Source organism: Zingiber officinale, chromosome 10B, assembly GCF_018446385.1.
Source record: "Zingiber officinale cultivar Zhangliang chromosome 10B, Zo_v1.1, whole genome shotgun sequence".
Classification (NCBI taxonomy): domain Eukaryota; kingdom Viridiplantae; phylum Streptophyta; class Magnoliopsida; order Zingiberales; family Zingiberaceae; genus Zingiber; species Zingiber officinale.
Window position 1 is genome coordinate 92,640,938 of NC_056005.1, and position 16,727 is coordinate 92,657,664.

General features: G+C 39.7%; 1 protein-coding gene and 1 non-coding gene across 2 annotated transcripts; both read right to left on the reverse strand.

Annotated features, from left to right (window-relative positions):
• Nucleotides 1-755: 755 nt before the first annotated feature.
• LOC122029276 (GTP cyclohydrolase 1-like) lies at nucleotides 756-2,130 on the reverse strand. The gene is made up of 3 exons (XM_042588209.1): nucleotides 2,109-2,130; nucleotides 1,613-1,828; nucleotides 756-1,048 (listed from the first exon to the last, which is right to left on the reverse strand). The coding sequence occupies exons 1-3, from the start codon at nucleotides 2,128-2,130 to the stop codon at nucleotides 756-758; spliced, it is 531 nt and encodes a 176-aa protein (XP_042444143.1).
• A 12,806-nt stretch (nucleotides 2,131-14,936) lies between these two features.
• Nucleotides 14,937-15,042, reverse strand: LOC122030626. The gene has a single exon (XR_006125502.1). It is a non-coding gene; the product is annotated as a small nucleolar RNA R71 (small nucleolar RNA).
• Nucleotides 15,043-16,727: the final 1,685 nt, after the last annotated feature.

A 16,727-nucleotide genomic window follows, 5' to 3' on the forward strand; every position in this document is an offset into this window, starting at 1 on the left:
AGACTCATAAGGCACTTCGACTCGACTGTGATCGCCTTAGGCAAACTAAACATGTCAAAACTCAGTTTCGAATGAACTCAAACCTCTTGTACTCATCCAATCCAAATAAGAGCTCACATTGTCATCAAATCCTATAGGTAGGATTTTGTATACGTAGCACAACAAGCACTATTACTCAACATTAAATCATGTATAGGTATGTGCTCAAATACTCAGCATTAACAATTGAGCTCAAACACTCAGCATTAAATCCATAAAACCACCACATTTTAAAGCAGTAAACTTATGTTTACAGAGTGCTATTACAACTTGCTAAGTTGTTAGTAACGGGGCCAGCAACAGCATACCTTGTTTATATTGTCCATCATTATTCCTTTAACCTTAGTTATATGAGCTTTTAGCTTTGAAAGTTTGCTCATTTCCTCTGGATGATTTATACAATACTTCATATGCTCCTTCAGCCTTGGACTGTAAAAAGCAGTCACATGTTAAAGTATGACCAAACAACTACAACTAAACTAACAAACTGTAAAATCCCACTTAGTATCAGAAGAGAAGTGAAATCATCCCACAAAGAGTTCTTCCCTTCCTTAAAAACTCCAGACCTGGAAGAAGCTAAAATTGTTCCCCAACTTTGCATATCTGATATGGTCGAATGAGTAAAATTGGTGTCACACAAATGGCTAAATTTAATGTGCCAACATTGAAGAGAGACAGCAACACCGGCCGAGTTAATGCTGCACAAACTTCACTTGCTAGTCTTTTAGGATCCTGAAACCTCCTTGCAAAGGATCCTGAAACCTCCTTGCAAATACATCTGCAACTCGCGACAGCTTACTCAGGCCGACGACACGCCCTCCGGATGGCACATAGCCAACATGGCACTTGATGCTAAATGGAAGCAAGCAAGACTCACAGTAGGAAAACAAGTTGATGTCGTGAACAACCACTAGCCCACCAACCCCTCTTGCATGGCTGACTCCCGGATTCAGTCCAGCTTCTGGAAATAAGGCACCCTGCACAATGTCTTTCGCCTTTTGTTTGTACCCTATTACAGAAAAGATTGGCTCAAATGAAGAAATTGATTGAACTATGCCATACACCAATACAAGCCACTAGTTCCTTACAGATCTTTTTGTGCATTCGTAATTCAGTAATTTGTAACACAAGTAACAGAGCAAATTGTAGGATAAGAATGCTGATAAAATGGATTTTATTCTCGGGTATGAATTGAAGTTTTTGATTTGGATAGTGAATCCAAATAACACAAGTTCTGAAGATTTCTTTACCAAGCAGAGAGAAGCAGAACATTCCTTATCTAAAGTGGAATAGAAAAACTACTCAGCTTTGTCTTATGATGTCAACATAGCATACTACTAACTACTTATCCTTGTAAAGAAAGCATTTTGGTTGCTAACAACTACACAACAATCTACTCACCAAATAAAGGATATTGGGAAAGCGATGGCAGATATCTAAAGCGAGTGGTTATGTTTTCTAAACTAAAGAAACGGAAGATGACCGACAGATCGTGTGAAATGCAAAAGGATGGAAAAAAAAAGAGGGGGGACCAACGGAGTAGCAGCAGATTTACAATAAAACGATCGCAAACCTTTGGTTCCTCGTCGGAAGGCCTCGGCCACGCGATGCGGCGTCCTCCGGAGGCCTTCTCGCTCGTGATTCTCTCCGAGGCCCTGCAGCAGCGCCTTGACGGTCTCCTCGATCGAGAGCGCGCACTTGGCATCCAACGCCAGCGGATCCGTCACCTCCTCCTCCTCCCCCCAGTCGCACAATGAGCGGGCGAGCGAGCAAATAAAGAAATCAAACCCTATTCACTGACAACAGCGAACAACACAATCTGCTCTCCTTCTTCCTCGTCGGCTGCTGCCTTCGCCGCCACCACCGCTGCCAGCGTTGGGCTCCGCTTTTCTGGTCTCCTCCGTGACGAGATGTCGAGATCCTCGAAAAAAAGAAGATCGAAAACTTGGAATTTGATGGAGAGGGAGAGAGAGGAAAGAGGGCAGCGGTGAGGTTACTGCAAACTCAGAATTTAGAAATAAAAGACATGATTTGATCGTCTTCATCGGATCGGTGGAACTTAGTATCACCTTTCCCCTTAGTCATCTTCATCTTGCCTCCCTCCACCGCTACTATTCTGAAACCCTAGAAAACAAGACCAACTCGTCACCTCTCCTTTCTCGAAATACGAAGAAGGGTTCCTCTTCTTACCCAAAGGAAGGAGGTGGAGGAGATGCATCGTGAGTCAATCTTGATCGGGAGAGGAAGAGGCGTCGATCTAAGAAGGGGAAGAGGAAGATGAAGCTGAGAGAGATATGGTTGGACGGCCTGCGGCGAGGAGGAAAGTGGTGGCGTCACGACCGTATACGGCGCGATATAGGTTTAGGTTTGGAGTATTGGGGGGAAAATAAATTATTTTATTTTATCATAGACACCGGGTTTTAAAAACCGCTGTTAAAATCGATGTCTATTAACGAAAAAAGGTGCTCATAGACATCGGCTTAAAAAACCGATGTCTATGAACGAAAATCTGCGCTCATAGACACCGATTTTTGGAAAAATCGGTGTAAAATACTCAAAGACATCGGTTTTTGCTTAAAACCGTTGTTGTTCCACCGATGTCTATGAGAGTTTTTGTTGTAGTGTTGAGTAGGATTCAAAGGCTTATAGCCGATGGACTCTTGGGTTCATTAGTGTTGGAAAACTTTCCAACCTACGAATCTTGCTTGGAAGGAAAAATGACCAAGAGACCTTATAAGGCTAAGGGGTATAAAGCAAAAAATGTATTGGAATTGGTTCATTCTGATTTGTGTGGACCTATGACTATCCAGGCGAGAGGTGGTTTCGAATATTTTGTCTCTTTTATAGATAATTATTCGAGATATGGATACATTTACTTGATGCACCGCAAGTCTGAGTGCTTTGATAAGTTCAAAGAGCACAAGGCTGATGTGGAGAAATGCCATGGCAAAATTATCAAGAAACTACGGTATGATCGTGGTGGCGAGTACCTCTCAGGAGAGTTTAGGAATTACTTATCAGAGATTGGGATTCAATCCCAATTGTCTGCACCTGGTACACCCCCAACAGAATGGTGTGGCAGAACGAAGGAATAAGACTCTTATGGAAATGGTTAGATCGATGATGAGTTATTCAGAATTACCAAATTCGTTCTGGGGATATGCTTTAGAAACGGCAGTGTACATTCTGAACTTGGTACCTTCTAAATTAGTACCCTATACTCGCACGGAATTATGGAATGGGCGTAAGCCTAGTCTGAGTCATGCCCGAATTTGGGGTAGTCTAGCACATGTGCTGAAGGGAGATGCTGATAAGTTGGAATCTCGTACAGAAGTTCGTCTATTTATAGGTTATCCTAAAGGAATAAAAGGTGGTTTGTTTTATAGTTCTAAAGATCAGAAGGTCATTGTTAGCACTAATGCCCGATTTTTAGAAGAGGACTATGTAATAAATCACAAGCCCATGAGTGAAATTGTTCTAAAAGAAATGAGAGAGGACACGCTTACTTTAGTACGAACATTGCAAGATGAATATCACAAGAAACTGCAACATGTATCACAACTGATACACAACTACAGATAGTGCCTCGTCGTAGTGGGAGGGTTGTGAGGCAACCTGGAAGATTCATATTTTTAGGAGAGTCTTCGGACCTGATCCCAGGTAAACATGAACCTGATCCCCGAACATATGACGAAGCACTCCAAAATAAAGATGCAACCATCAAATAGTAGAAATAAAGAAGCACTCCAAAATGAATTCAGAAATAAAATCTATGTATTCTAACAAAGTCTGGGAGCTAGTAGAACCATCAAATAGTGTAAAAATTATTGGATGTAAATGGATCTACAAAAGGAAAAAAGGGACAGACGGGAAGGTGGAAACCTTCAAAGCAAGGCTTGTTGCAAAGGGGTATACTCAGAAAGAGAGAATCGATTATGAGGAAACCTTTTTGCCAGTAGCTATGCTTAAGTCTATCTGGATACTTTTATCTATTGCTGCTCATATGGATTATGAGATTTGGCAAATGGATATCAAGACAGCTTTCCTTAACGGAAGTGTTGAAGAAAACATCCATATGAAGCAACCCAGAGGGGTTTATTGAAAAGGGCAAAGAACATCTTGTATGTAAGCTCAATCAGTCTATTTATGGACTGAAGCAAGCTTCAAGGTCTTGGAACATTCGGTTTAATGAAGTAATCCAGTCTTATGGATTTATTCAGTATCCGGATGAGTCTTGTGTATACAAGAAGTGTGATGGAAACGTGGTGGTATTTCTTGTACTATACGCAGATGACATTTTGTTAGTTGGAAAAATATCAAAGTGTTGTCGGAAGTAAGGGTATGGTTGTTCAAGCAATTTGATATGAAGGACTTGGGAGAATGCACACATATTCTCGGGATCAAAGTAAAAAGGGATCGCAAGAAAAGAATGTTGTGTTTATCCCAAGCTTCATATATTGATACTATCCTAGCTCGTTTTAACATGCAAGACTCTAAGAAAGGTTTTCTACCTTTTCGACATGGAGTATCTTTATCTAAAGAGATGTCTCCGAAGACATCAAAAGAGATAGAAGAAATGAAGGCAGCTCCTTATGCTTTAGCTGTAGGAAGCCTAATGTATGGTATGTTATGCACGAGATCAGATATTTATTTTTCCATGGGCATGGTTAGCAGATATCAAAGTAATCCAGGAAAGGGACATTGGACTGCCGTAAAGCATATATTAAAGTTCCCGAGAAGGACTAGAGATTATATGCTGGTTTACCAAGCAGATGATTTGCTCCCTGTGGGTTACACAGATTCTGACTTCCAATTAGATAGGGGCAATAGTAAGTCTACATCAGGCTATGTGTTTAGTTTAGGAGGTGGAGCCATAGCATAGAAGAGTGTTAAGCAGAAATGCGTTTCAGACTCAACCATGGAAGCTGAGTATGTGGCAACCTCTGAGGCAGCCAAGGAAGCTGTATGGCTCAGGAACTTTTTGATGGACTTAGATGTGATTTCTGGTTTACCCAAAATCATCACAATTTATTGTGATAATAGCGGTGCAGTAGCAACTCGAAGGAACCACGAGCCCATAAGGCGAGTAAACACATTGGGCGTAAGTACCACCTGATACGAGACATTGTAAAGCGAGGAGAAGTTGTTGTCACCAAGATTGCATCAGCAGATAACCTGGCAGATCCTTTCACTAAGGCCCTTTCAGCGAAAGCTTTTGATCGACATGTTGAGTGGATGAGAATCAGATGTATGGTAGCGTTTAAGGCAACATAGTCTTTTAGTATAAGTGGGAGATTGTTAGAATGTATACTAAAAGTCTAGCTTTCTGTAAACATTTATTATGAAATAAGAATCACATTGATCAAATATCTACATTTATGCTAAGTGTAGTTATCCATTTAATTTATATTGTAGATAACATGATGTGAGGAGACACACAGAAGTTCATATTATCAGTTCCTTATAAATTATAAATAGTAGCTCACAACCAAGATGGAATGGGACAAACCATTGGAGTGGTTGTAGTGTAATTTGGTATTAGTTTATCTTGACTATAAAATTACAGTAGTACACTATGAGTGTATTGAGCAGGACCATTAAAGGTAGTTTCTTTTTATACTGACTACACAAAAGAGCAAAACCTCTGTTATTATGGAAGTGTGTACTCTTAATCATGATATAATAACAAGCACGTATACTTAATATTTATTTCTTTAATTTATCAAAGGGTGCGATTTAGTTCGTTAAATCAATAGGCCCGATAAGTTGGGAAATGATATTATTTATAAGGTGTGTTGTTGATTATAGAATGAAACTGTGTCCTACTAATCTAGATTGATGATGTCCCCTTGAGGAGCTCATAAAGATTGTCATGTAAACCCTGCAGGTGGACTTAGTCCGACATGACAATAAGGTTGAGTGGTACTACTCTTGGAGATAGATATTAATTAAGTGAGTTGTCAGTAACTCATTTAATTAGTGGGCATTTGATATCTTAAACACAGGAAGACTAACATACTCATGATAAGAAGGAGCTCATATTGTAATATGGGATTGGTGCAGAAGTGCAATAATAACTCTTTAGTTGTATGAGTTATTATTGATGAACTCGAGTTGGGTGTTCAGGGCAAACACGGGAAGCTCAAGCTCATCGGGAGATCAAAACCAATTCCTCCTCTAGGCCCCTACTGTAACCTCTTATTTATAAAGTCTTATATCCACCTAAAGCATAATTTCTTACCCATCTTGAAGTGGCCGGCCAAGCCTAGCTTTGAGACCAAGCTAGGGTCGTCCAAACCAAACCAAGATGGGAGGTATGTTGTGGCTGGCCTAGCTTAGAGCCCAAGCAAGGGTGGCTGACCACATTGAAATTAAGAGGGAGTTTTAAATTTTTGAAAACTTTCCTATTGTGGGAGTCATGATTTTAAAAGAGAGTTTTAAAAATTTTAAATCTTTCTTTTTATAACTTTCTACAAAGGATTAAGAGAAAGATTTTTAGTCTTTCCTTATTTGTAGTTTAAAAGGAAGAGATTTTAATTTTTGATAAAACTTTTCTTTTTTGTAATCATCCACATGTTTTAAAAAATAGATTTTAATTTCTAAAATTTTCCTTTTATAACCAACCATGAAGGGATTTAAAAGAGGAATTTTTATTTTAAAAATTTTTCTTACCGGAAACAAATAAGGAAGTTTTAATTTCATGTTTAAAACTTTCCTTGTTTGGATCAATAGGGGCGATCGGCCATGACAAGAAGAAAAGAAAGTTTTAATTTTTGTTTTAAAACTTTCCTTTTTAGTCATAGGCAAAGAAAATAAGAAAGTTTTAATTATGTTTAAAACTTTCCTTATTTGGCAAGACCAAGGATTATAAAAGAGAGGGAGGGTGTGCCTCTTGAAGAAAAGACATCTTCTATTCCTCCTCTCTTATTCCTTGTGGACGACACTTCTTATTCTCCTTCTCTTCTTCTTTGGTGGTCGGCGGCATCAATCTCTTGGAGTTCCTTTGGTGGCCGGATTTTGCTTAAAGAAGAAGAGGAGAAAGGAGGCATTGTTTCCTAGCATCCCTTGGAGATTGGTTGGTGGCCAAAATTCATCATCATTTGGAGGTTGTTGGTGGCCGAAACTTGGAAGCAAGACGAGAAGGCTTGGGTGGATTTTATCTTGGTAGATCGTTGCCCACACAACGTCCAAGAGAAGGAGAGGAATACAATAGAAGATCAAAAGGTCTATAAGATACAAAAGGTATAACTAGTTTTTGTTTCCGCATCATGACTAGTTCATCCTTTTGTATAGATCTTGGAAAACCAAACACAAGAGGTTAACGATTTTAGGTTATCGATTTTATTGTTCGATTTCATGTTTTGATATTGTGTTTCCATTGAGTCTCTATAGTTAAACCTAGTTTACTGTAAGAATTTAAATATCCAATTTCTTTGAAAGGCTTTGTCTCGGAAGTGGTGGATGATCTCATACCCAAGAAGGCCTAGTGCCTCGCCATGTTTAACTTGGAAGCCGATCTTTGAAATAGATATTTGATAACTTCTGTAATTTGGTTTAACTTAGGAAGATCACATCGGTTAAAGTTGGAGTAAAAATGTTAAGTATCGTTTCCAATCCAAGTTTAACTTCTGAAGGACAATTTGGATTAATAATGTTAAGCATCATTTCCTATCCAAATTTAACTTCAGTAGAGCACATGGGTAGCTAGGATAGTTCTATGCTTGTATAAATTTTTGTACTGGGGAACTAGGATGGTATTCCGAGTAGCAACCAACAGAGAAGCCTCTTACACTCTTTGAAAAGCTCAGAAAATCTCTAGGAAATGATTACAGTAGTTGTTCTCAAGTTGTTGTTCTATTTCCTAGCTCTAGGGACCTTTTTATAGCTCCTGAAAATCCTATCCGTAGCTTGAGGGCACCTCCAAGGTGGATGGAAGGCACCTCCAGCAAGGCAGTAGCAGATAAGGCTTTATCCGTTGCCAACGGCTACTTTGGCCAGGTCGAGGGTGCCTTCTTATGGAGGGCGACCTCCACCTGAAGATGGAAGAGGCGCATGGGACGCCTCGGAGGCGCCTTCAACCTTTGTTGAGGGCACCTCCAACAGGTTTGCTCAGCTCCTTTTGCTCTCCTGCTGCTCTGATCGCTTGAGTGATTGCGGCCAACCGAAATAGGGCTCGCCTGAATCTAATTTTTGGCATTCTCCTTGAGCAGGATTCCGCTCCAGCTTATCGTCCCTTGAACATCGTGTACATTCTTCTCGTCCACCGGTGTACTCTTCCACAACACTTCGCCCCTCAGATGCACCGAGCTCGTCGACTCCCTTCCCGTACCATCCTTCTCGCTAGCTACATCTTTCATTCGACTTCCTGTGCTCCTAAGCTCCTGCACACTTAGACACAGGGATCAAAACTAAACAGGACCCAACCTAACTTGGTTGATCACATCAAAACAACCACGGGGTCCAATAATCTCTCAGTTTTTGATGTGCATCAACCCAAGTTCAAGTTAGGGTAATAACAAACAAGTAGTAATAAAAGAAATTGCAAATAAAATATTTTAAGTATAAAGTTTGCAATAAAAGAAATGCAACACTAAGTATGAAACAAACTGATTTGAATTTAGAATTTAAAAAAATTCTAACTCCCCCTACTCCCCCTAAACTTGTATCTATTCCTCCCCCTTCGATCACATCAAAAAAATAGGGTAAAAATATGGAAATTTAAGTTTTAGGAAAAAACATGATTTAATAAAATAATTAAAAGAAATTTAAAATAATTTCTAAGTTATGGAGTTTCCCAAAAATTGACAAATACTGAAAACATTATCTTAATTAATTTCACAAGCTTATCAGTTTGTCAATTAAATATTTAATTCAAAAATTAGTTTCCAGGCTGTGGCGAGGTACTTGGCTTTCTTGGTTATTGGATCATCAACCACTTCTAGACAAAGCCTTTTAAAGAATTTAAACATTTAACTTTTTTGAAAGCTTTAGAAAAATATTTTAATTTAAGTATGATTTTGGAACCCAATATAGGTTCCTTCCTACTGGATTAACTAAAACTTTGGGGGGTAGATGATTTTTTGGAACTCTCCTTATTTGTCCCTGGTGATGTCTAATATACCAATTTAGCCTACCATAAATTCTAAGTTTTGATTTTTGAAAGTTATTTGGTTTTAAGCATGCATGGTCATTTTTCAATTTTTTAATTTTTATTTTTAATTTTTTCATTTTCTAATTTTAGATTATCATACAATTCTAGAGGACATGCCTTTGCTAAGTTCAATTTTAACTTAGCATTTTCCTTTTCTAATTTCACTAGATCTTTAGTAAGAATTTTAATAAAATTAAAGGGCTGCTTGGGAGATAGAGCACATACCTCATTTACCTCAATTTTTTATGCTCCTCCTTTATCACTGCTTTCTTCTGATGATCCTCCCCCTTCATCTATGCTCATCTCTGAACTGGTCTCATCTTCTTCTTGATGGATTGCTGTTAGGGCTAGTCCAGCGTATGCTTCGATTTCATATTCGGAGGATGACCACTCATCCCATGTGGCTTTGAGATTGTGTTTGGGTCGAGCTGGCTTCTTATTCTTTTCCTTGTCTTTGTTTTTCAGTTTTGGGCAGTTATCTTTGATGCACCCTTCTTTGTTACAATTGTAGCATTGGGCAGTCCTTCTATTTCGAAGATGCTTTCTCGTCTGTTATTTAAATTTATTAGATTTAATAAATTTATTGAACTTTCTTACCAGTGAGCCGCTTCGACTTCATCAATGGATGCATCGGAGTCTTGATCTTCCATCTTTGCTTTTAGGGCAACATTGAGATTTGTCTTTTCTATATTTTTAGGATCTGCAATTCAAGATTCGTGAAGTTCAAAAGTGGAAAATAAATTCTCTAGCGTACTTACCTCAAGATCCTTAGAGATGTAGTATGCATTTACTAAGGACATCCATTCTGAAGTTCTCGGGAAGGCGTTGAGCGCATATCGAATTGAATCTCGATTTGTTACCGATTCTCCGAGATTGTTTAATTGAGTAATCAGTTCCTTGATTCATGCTTGGAGTTTCGCTACCTTTTCTCCATTGTTCATCCTCAGGTTTGTTAGTTGGGTTCGGAGTATATCTCGCCTTGTTAACTTTGCTTTTGAGGTGCCTTCGTGAAGTTCTAAAATCTTCTCCCAGAGATCTTTGTCGGAGTCGTAGCTGCCGATTCGATTGACCTCCTAGGGAGGAAGGACGCTGAGCAGATGGAACTCTGCTTTACCATTCGCCACAAAGTCCGCATGCTCCTTCTTCATCCACTAATATTCTTCTTTCTTGCCTCCGTGCTGATCTGAAGGTGCTATAAAACCGTATTTCATTATTAACAGAATTTCAAAATCTGTTTTGAAAAATACCTCCATCGGGCGTTTCTATTGTGTGAAGTCTCCCTCGAATTTTGGTGGGTGAATGCTTGCACCGGCCATCGTCTTGATCTTGATGCTTTAGTTGATGGTTAGTTATTCTGAGGCGGTTGAGCTCTGATACCACTTGTTGGCACAGCAGGGCCGACAAGAGGGCACAACGTCTGAAAAGAAAAACAAGAACCTTTCCTTTTTCCAACTAAGATCAGTAGCAATATCAAAATTATAATAAACTAAAATGAACAACTATTTAGAAATAAAGAGACAAACAGATTTGACTTGGTTACAACGTAGGTGGTTGTTAATCCAAGGTGGTTGCAAAGCTCTACTAGAAATATCTCCTTTGTGTAGGCGGAGAAGCCTCTTACACTCTTTGAAAAGCTTAGAAAATCTCTAGGAAATGATTACAATAGTTGTTCTCAAGTTGTTATTCTATTTCCTAGCTCCAGGGGCCATTTTATAACTCTTGGAAATCCTATCCGTAGCTTGAGGGCACCTCTAAGGTGGATGGAAGGTGCCTCCAGCAAGACAATAGCGGATAAGGCTTTATTTGCTGCCAACGACTACTTTGGCCAGGTCGAGGGCGCCCTCCATAGGCATGGAGGGTCCCTCCCTTGCTTATGGATGGTGCCTCCCTTGCTTATGGAGGGCGCCCTCGGGCTGACGATGGAGAAGGTGCATGGGACGCCTCGGAGGCGCCTTCAACCTTTGTTGAGGACGCCTCCAGCAGGTTTGCTCAGCTCCTTTTGCTCTCCTATTGCTCCAATTGCTTGGGTAATTGCGGCCAATCGAAATAGGGCTTACCCGAACCCAATTTTTGGACTTCTCCTCGAGCAGGCTTCCTCTCTGGCTTTTCGTCCCTCGAACGTCGTGATGTTCTTCTCATCCACCGGTGTACTCTTCAGCAGCACTTTATCCCTTGGATGCACCGAACCCGTTGGCTCCCTTCCCGTGCCATCTTTCTCACTAGCTGCGTCTTCGTCTTGACTTCCTGTGCTCCTAAGCTCTTGCACACTTAGACACAGGGATCAAAATCAAACATGACCCAACCTAACTTGGTTAATCACGTCAAAACAACCATGGGGTCCAACAAGATAGAGTCAATTATATTTACTAAAATAATCAATGAAGCTAATATAATATTGAAAACATTTATTAGACAAAATAGGTACAGGGCCCCAAACATATGAATGAATTATTTCAAGTGAAAAATTAGAAATATGATCAGATGAAGAGAAATGTAGCTTATGATTTTTAGATTCCATACATGCCCTACATGAATGAGATGGAGAGGAGGTAAAGGAAGTAGGTAAACCATATCTATTGATGATTGATTGAACAATGCGAAAAGGATGACCAAGTCGAGCATGCCAAACTGGTTTATTTATACGTTCACCAACAAAAGCTTTGATTGAAGAACTTTGAAGATAGTAGAGGCCATTTTTTATTCTCCCATAAAATACAATAGAATTTGCTTCTCTATCTTTTATAAGATAATGATTATGATAAAATTCAAAAATGACATTGTTATCAAGATAAAGCTAATGTGGGGAGAGTAAATTTTTAGTAATAGATGAAACATGAAAGACATTGCGCATGTGAAAAATTCAAGTGAATAAATATATGTGTTTCTAAGATAAGCAATTTTAAACTTGAACCATCGCCTACTTGACCGTATTTGAGCCATAATACGACATTATGTCTGTAAGTATATTATAATATGATCTGACATGATGAGTTGATACAGTGCCAATATACCATTCAGTAGATGCAAACTCTGGGGTTTACCACGAGTGGGCACAGACAAGAGGACTTTAGGATAGACTTGTGAAGCGGTTGGTTGTCTTGAAGCTGCAGGACTATCAATAAAATTTGAGTCAAATCATCTAGGATATTGAATATCAATATGTCTAATTCTAAGAAAAATTTGAAATTTAATTTGAGTATATTACCAATCAAATCTTTTGGAGTATTGATTTCCAGTATGTCCAATGATATGACAGATTTGACATTGTTTTGAATTTTGTCTTTGATCATGATATTGTTAATTATGTGACATTGTCCTCTTCTTCTTCAGAAATGTGACGAAAGATGGTTCCAGTGGCAATAGCTTTCACTGGAACAAAATTTCCAGTGAGACATCACCTTCTACGGAACTGGCGGCGATGACAGAACATGAGGTTCTCCAACGTGAGCAACACTTCGATGTAGTCGAAGAAGGGAAGCTGGCCGGCTTCCAGTGGGCTGGGCGATAGCCATGGGTGGCGGCAGAAATTGAACTACAACCACTGCTGATCGACGGTTGCCCAGTTGTCTGCTGGTAGTAGGGTCATGGCCGGAGACGCTAGCAGCAACAAGTGCACCGGCAACAATAGGTGTACAGTTTCATTGGGCGGCGATAGAGGAGCAGGAACAGGGTCAGCAAGTGATGTGCACAAATATTATGATCTTTTACGCATGTTTTAGCGCACATTCACGTGACTGATGCACATATATTCTTCACATGATCGCATCTTTTATCTTGTATTCATCATATCTATTGTTTTGTTCGGATATCTGCTCTTTGTTTGGTTTTATGTTGACAGGAAAGATTTTCAGAGCTTGAACGGAGGACATTGATGCACCGTAACCAACCAAATGACACAACCGTGCAACCCTGCACAACCGTGTGGCCAAACAGGAGAGGGAGAGCACACGGTCATGCAACCCTGCACGGCCATGCCACCCCAGACAGAGAAGGAGACTTGCACGGTCGTGCACCCCTGCACGGTCGTGCCCTAGGAGATAGAGCCCAAGGGCTACATGGCCGCGCAATTCTACACGGTCGTGCAGCCACGCACCGAACCGAAGAAGGGAATGACCATGCCTCCCTTACACGACTGTGCCACCGCGGCCAACCCTAAGTCTATATAATGGTTTTAACCCTCTTTGCCAAAGAGGAGGCAAGCCGTCAGGAAGAAACAGGTCTTGGAGCAATTCTACGCCGCTTGGGATCGCCGTTTAGCGAACCTCCACCACCACATCGACTCCAGAAGCTGAGAGTTGGATACGAAGGCCGCTCTTCGACACCTGATAAGCATATCCCTTTTTACTTGCTGAGAATTATATGTTTGTCTATACTATGTTTTCGGATATCTCTCTAGCATTCATGGAGTAGATCCCCTTGTTATGGGATTAGGGAGTAATCGTGGTACGGATTGATGTAAGACTCGAATTGTGTTTGTACTTGCTGGATGAACTTTCATGCTTTGTTTCAATCGTTAATTGCTTACTTTTGATTGTAAAGGACTTGTCAGCCTCGTAGAGGATTACCATTAGATTGTACACCCGAGGGGCCCTAGTGACAGGAGTAACCCGTTCACGGACATCTAGGATAGCTCCTTGAGAGGAAGGCAAATTCTCCCCAAGGGAGCGAGAGACTAGGCTTAGCTCTAATCACCATTCTTAATCTACCAATTAGAGTTATGTCCTCAAGATTAGCCGAGGTGCCCTAGTGACAGGGGTAAACCGTGACAGGACTTCTTAGGGCATTACTCTATCCTCGCTCTTGAGAATACCCACTTAGCTTCCGGTAATAGCAGGAATAAGGACAGCGAGAATAAGGCAAATCGAGACACATCAATACTACCACGACGAAACCGACCCCCTAGAACTCCTCATCACCAAGTAATATTTCGACTTGCGACTCTTGACTCTCTCCCTCGACCTCTCTTTTCCCTTAGCCTGATCAAGACCGTTGGTAGTCTAGCTAACCATAAGTGAGCGATTGCTAGTGCTTATAGCCAGTCCCTGTGAGATCGATATTTTTATTACTGATGACAAATCCGTGCACTTGCGGAAGCGTAACAAGTTTTTGGCGTAGTTGCCGGGGACTGTTTGCATTAAGATTAGTAGATTAGCAATTTAGTTAACCTAGACTTGTGAATAGTTTGTGTTTTTCCATTTTATATTGCAATTTGTTTTCTATATACATAATCCAAAAAAGGCATTGCATTTTTTTCCTTGCAATTTAAATTTTGCATTGTCTTTCTTGTTTTTCATATAGCATTTTATTTCTTGTCTTTAATTCTTCATTTTTGTTTTTTCTCATAATTTTTTTTTGATATCCATGAGCACTAACATGTCAAGCAGGGCCTTAAGAGGTTTCTCTGCACCCATTTCTGCAATATTTTTATCTCCTATTGTGTAGCCTCATATTGAAGCAGAAAGTTTCCAACTAGACCCAGAGTTAATTTCCATGATACAAGGTCACAAATTTGGAGGAGAAGCATCAGAAAGTCCTTATCTACACCTTGAGACATTTCTAGAGCTTTGTGATATGGTGAATTGTGAAGGAGTATCAGCAGATACAGTTCGGTTGATGGCATTTCCTTTTAGCATCAAAGATCAAGCAAGGACTTGGTTATATTCTCTCCATCCTCAAAGCATCACAAGTTGGGAATAATTGGAGCAGTAATTTCTGAATCATTTTTTTCCTCCAAGCAGAACAATCTACACGAGGAGTTGCATCATAAATTTTGCTCAGGCACATGGAGAATCAATATTTGAAGCATGGGACAGATTCAAGAGTCTACAAAGACAGTGCCCTCATCATGGTTTAGAGAAATGGTTGATTCTACACATATTCTATAGGGGGATTTCTTTTTTAGATAAGTGTTTGTTAGATTCATCAGTTGGAGGGTCTTTTATGGACAAGAGTATAGAAGAAGCTTATACATTAATTGATCAAGTGGCATTGAACCTCCATGGATGTTCGAGAAAAAGTTGGATGGAATCTCCCTCAGAAATTCAAGAAGTACAAGCCATATATACAAGAGAGCCTGTTAAACAAAATGTAGTTCAACCACCTAAGAATGCCAAAATTCAGAAGTCACAGAATGAGGAGTTGAAACATTTGGGGGCAAGGATTGAGAGCATAGTTTCAAAATGGTTCAAAGAAGATCCCCCTCATTTGCAAACAAAATCTAGTGAGATTTGTAATGATATTGAGTTGAGAAAGGGAAAGAATCATGAAGAACTTCTGAAGAAGGACATGCTTAGAATTGAGGAGAAGAATAATAGAAGATCACAAGAACTCAATTCCATTTCTCCAAGAAGTTCCCAAAGGCCACAAGTACCTTTCCCTCAACGGTTGATCACACCATCACTAGACAAGCAGTTTGAACCTCTGTCACAAGCTCAACCATTCTCAAGACCTTCACCAAAGGTTCCTTTTCCACAAAGGCTAGTGAGGTCTAATGAAAACAAAGACTTTGGAAAATTCTATGACACTAATATGGTTGAGTGTAGATTTTTGGATGTATATGAAGATGAGGACTCTTAAAATGATGATTGTGATGATAATGCAGCAGACAACAAGTTTTTAGATCTACCTTCTGGGTTTACAGGGTGTTATGATGAAATTGAGTTTTCGGATGATGAATGTGATGTGGTAGATCAACTTGAAACTGCAAATGAAATTAGTGATCCTCCTATAGATGATTCTCCCACTGAGGATATTGATGTTGGTTTATTTTTTAATGCTTTTGTTGATGATGATAATATTGAAGAATGTGTAGGGAGCTGTGTTTTGGAAGCAACATCTCAAGAATCACTTCCTTCGATCACACAACCAATTGATGATATGGAATTTGTAAGAATGGAATTGGTTGATGATAAATGTGTAAGGACTTTTGCAATGGAAGTGAAGCCCCAAGAATCACCACCTTTTATAGCATCAACACCTGAGCCAGAGCCAGAACCATCATTTGCTTTAGAGGAAGTCACATCCACAGGTTTAGTAGTTTCAGGTATCACTCAGCAAAGTAAGGTTAGTATTTTTTTGTGATCCTTTGGAAAACATTATAGAGGTACCCATTATTGACTTTATTGGATGTGATTAAGTTTTTATTTCTTATTCGACTTATTTTAATATGGTTATGGTTCCATCTTATCTAACACGTTTGTGGGAGATTTGTATTTCTTTTGCTTGTGCAGATTTCACTTGGGCTGCTAATTGGAAGTTCAATCTGAACCGTCTTCAACCACCTAAAAGAACTTCAAAGAAGACGAAGATGGAGAGAGCGATATCTCATTTTTCAACTCCTACATTGAAAGCTCCCTCCATAATAAGAGCTCTTGGTAGGAGGGTGTTGAAATATCTTACCCCTCCAAGAGTGAGATTTCGATGAATCCAATGAGGTGGTCGAGCTAATGACCTTAAACAGGCGCTTCTTTGGAGCCAACCCAAGTTCTTTCTTATTTTATTTATGTCTTTAGTTATTTCTTATTTTCATAATAAACAC

What these genes read in the sequence shown, in the direction of transcription:
- LOC122029276 (XM_042588209.1), bottom strand. Translation starts at nt 2,130, where the DNA reads ATGAAGATGACTAAGGGGAAAG. An exon ending in GAAGATGACTAAGGGGAAAG is followed by an intron (nt 1,829 to 2,108) that starts GTGATACTAAGT and finishes GTCAGTGAATAG; the next exon opens with GGTTTGATTTCTTTATTTGC. An exon ending in CTTCCGACGAGGAACCAAAG is followed by an intron (nt 1,049 to 1,612) that starts GTTTGCGATCGT and finishes TTTCTGTAATAG; the next exon opens with GGTACAAACAAAAGGCGAAA.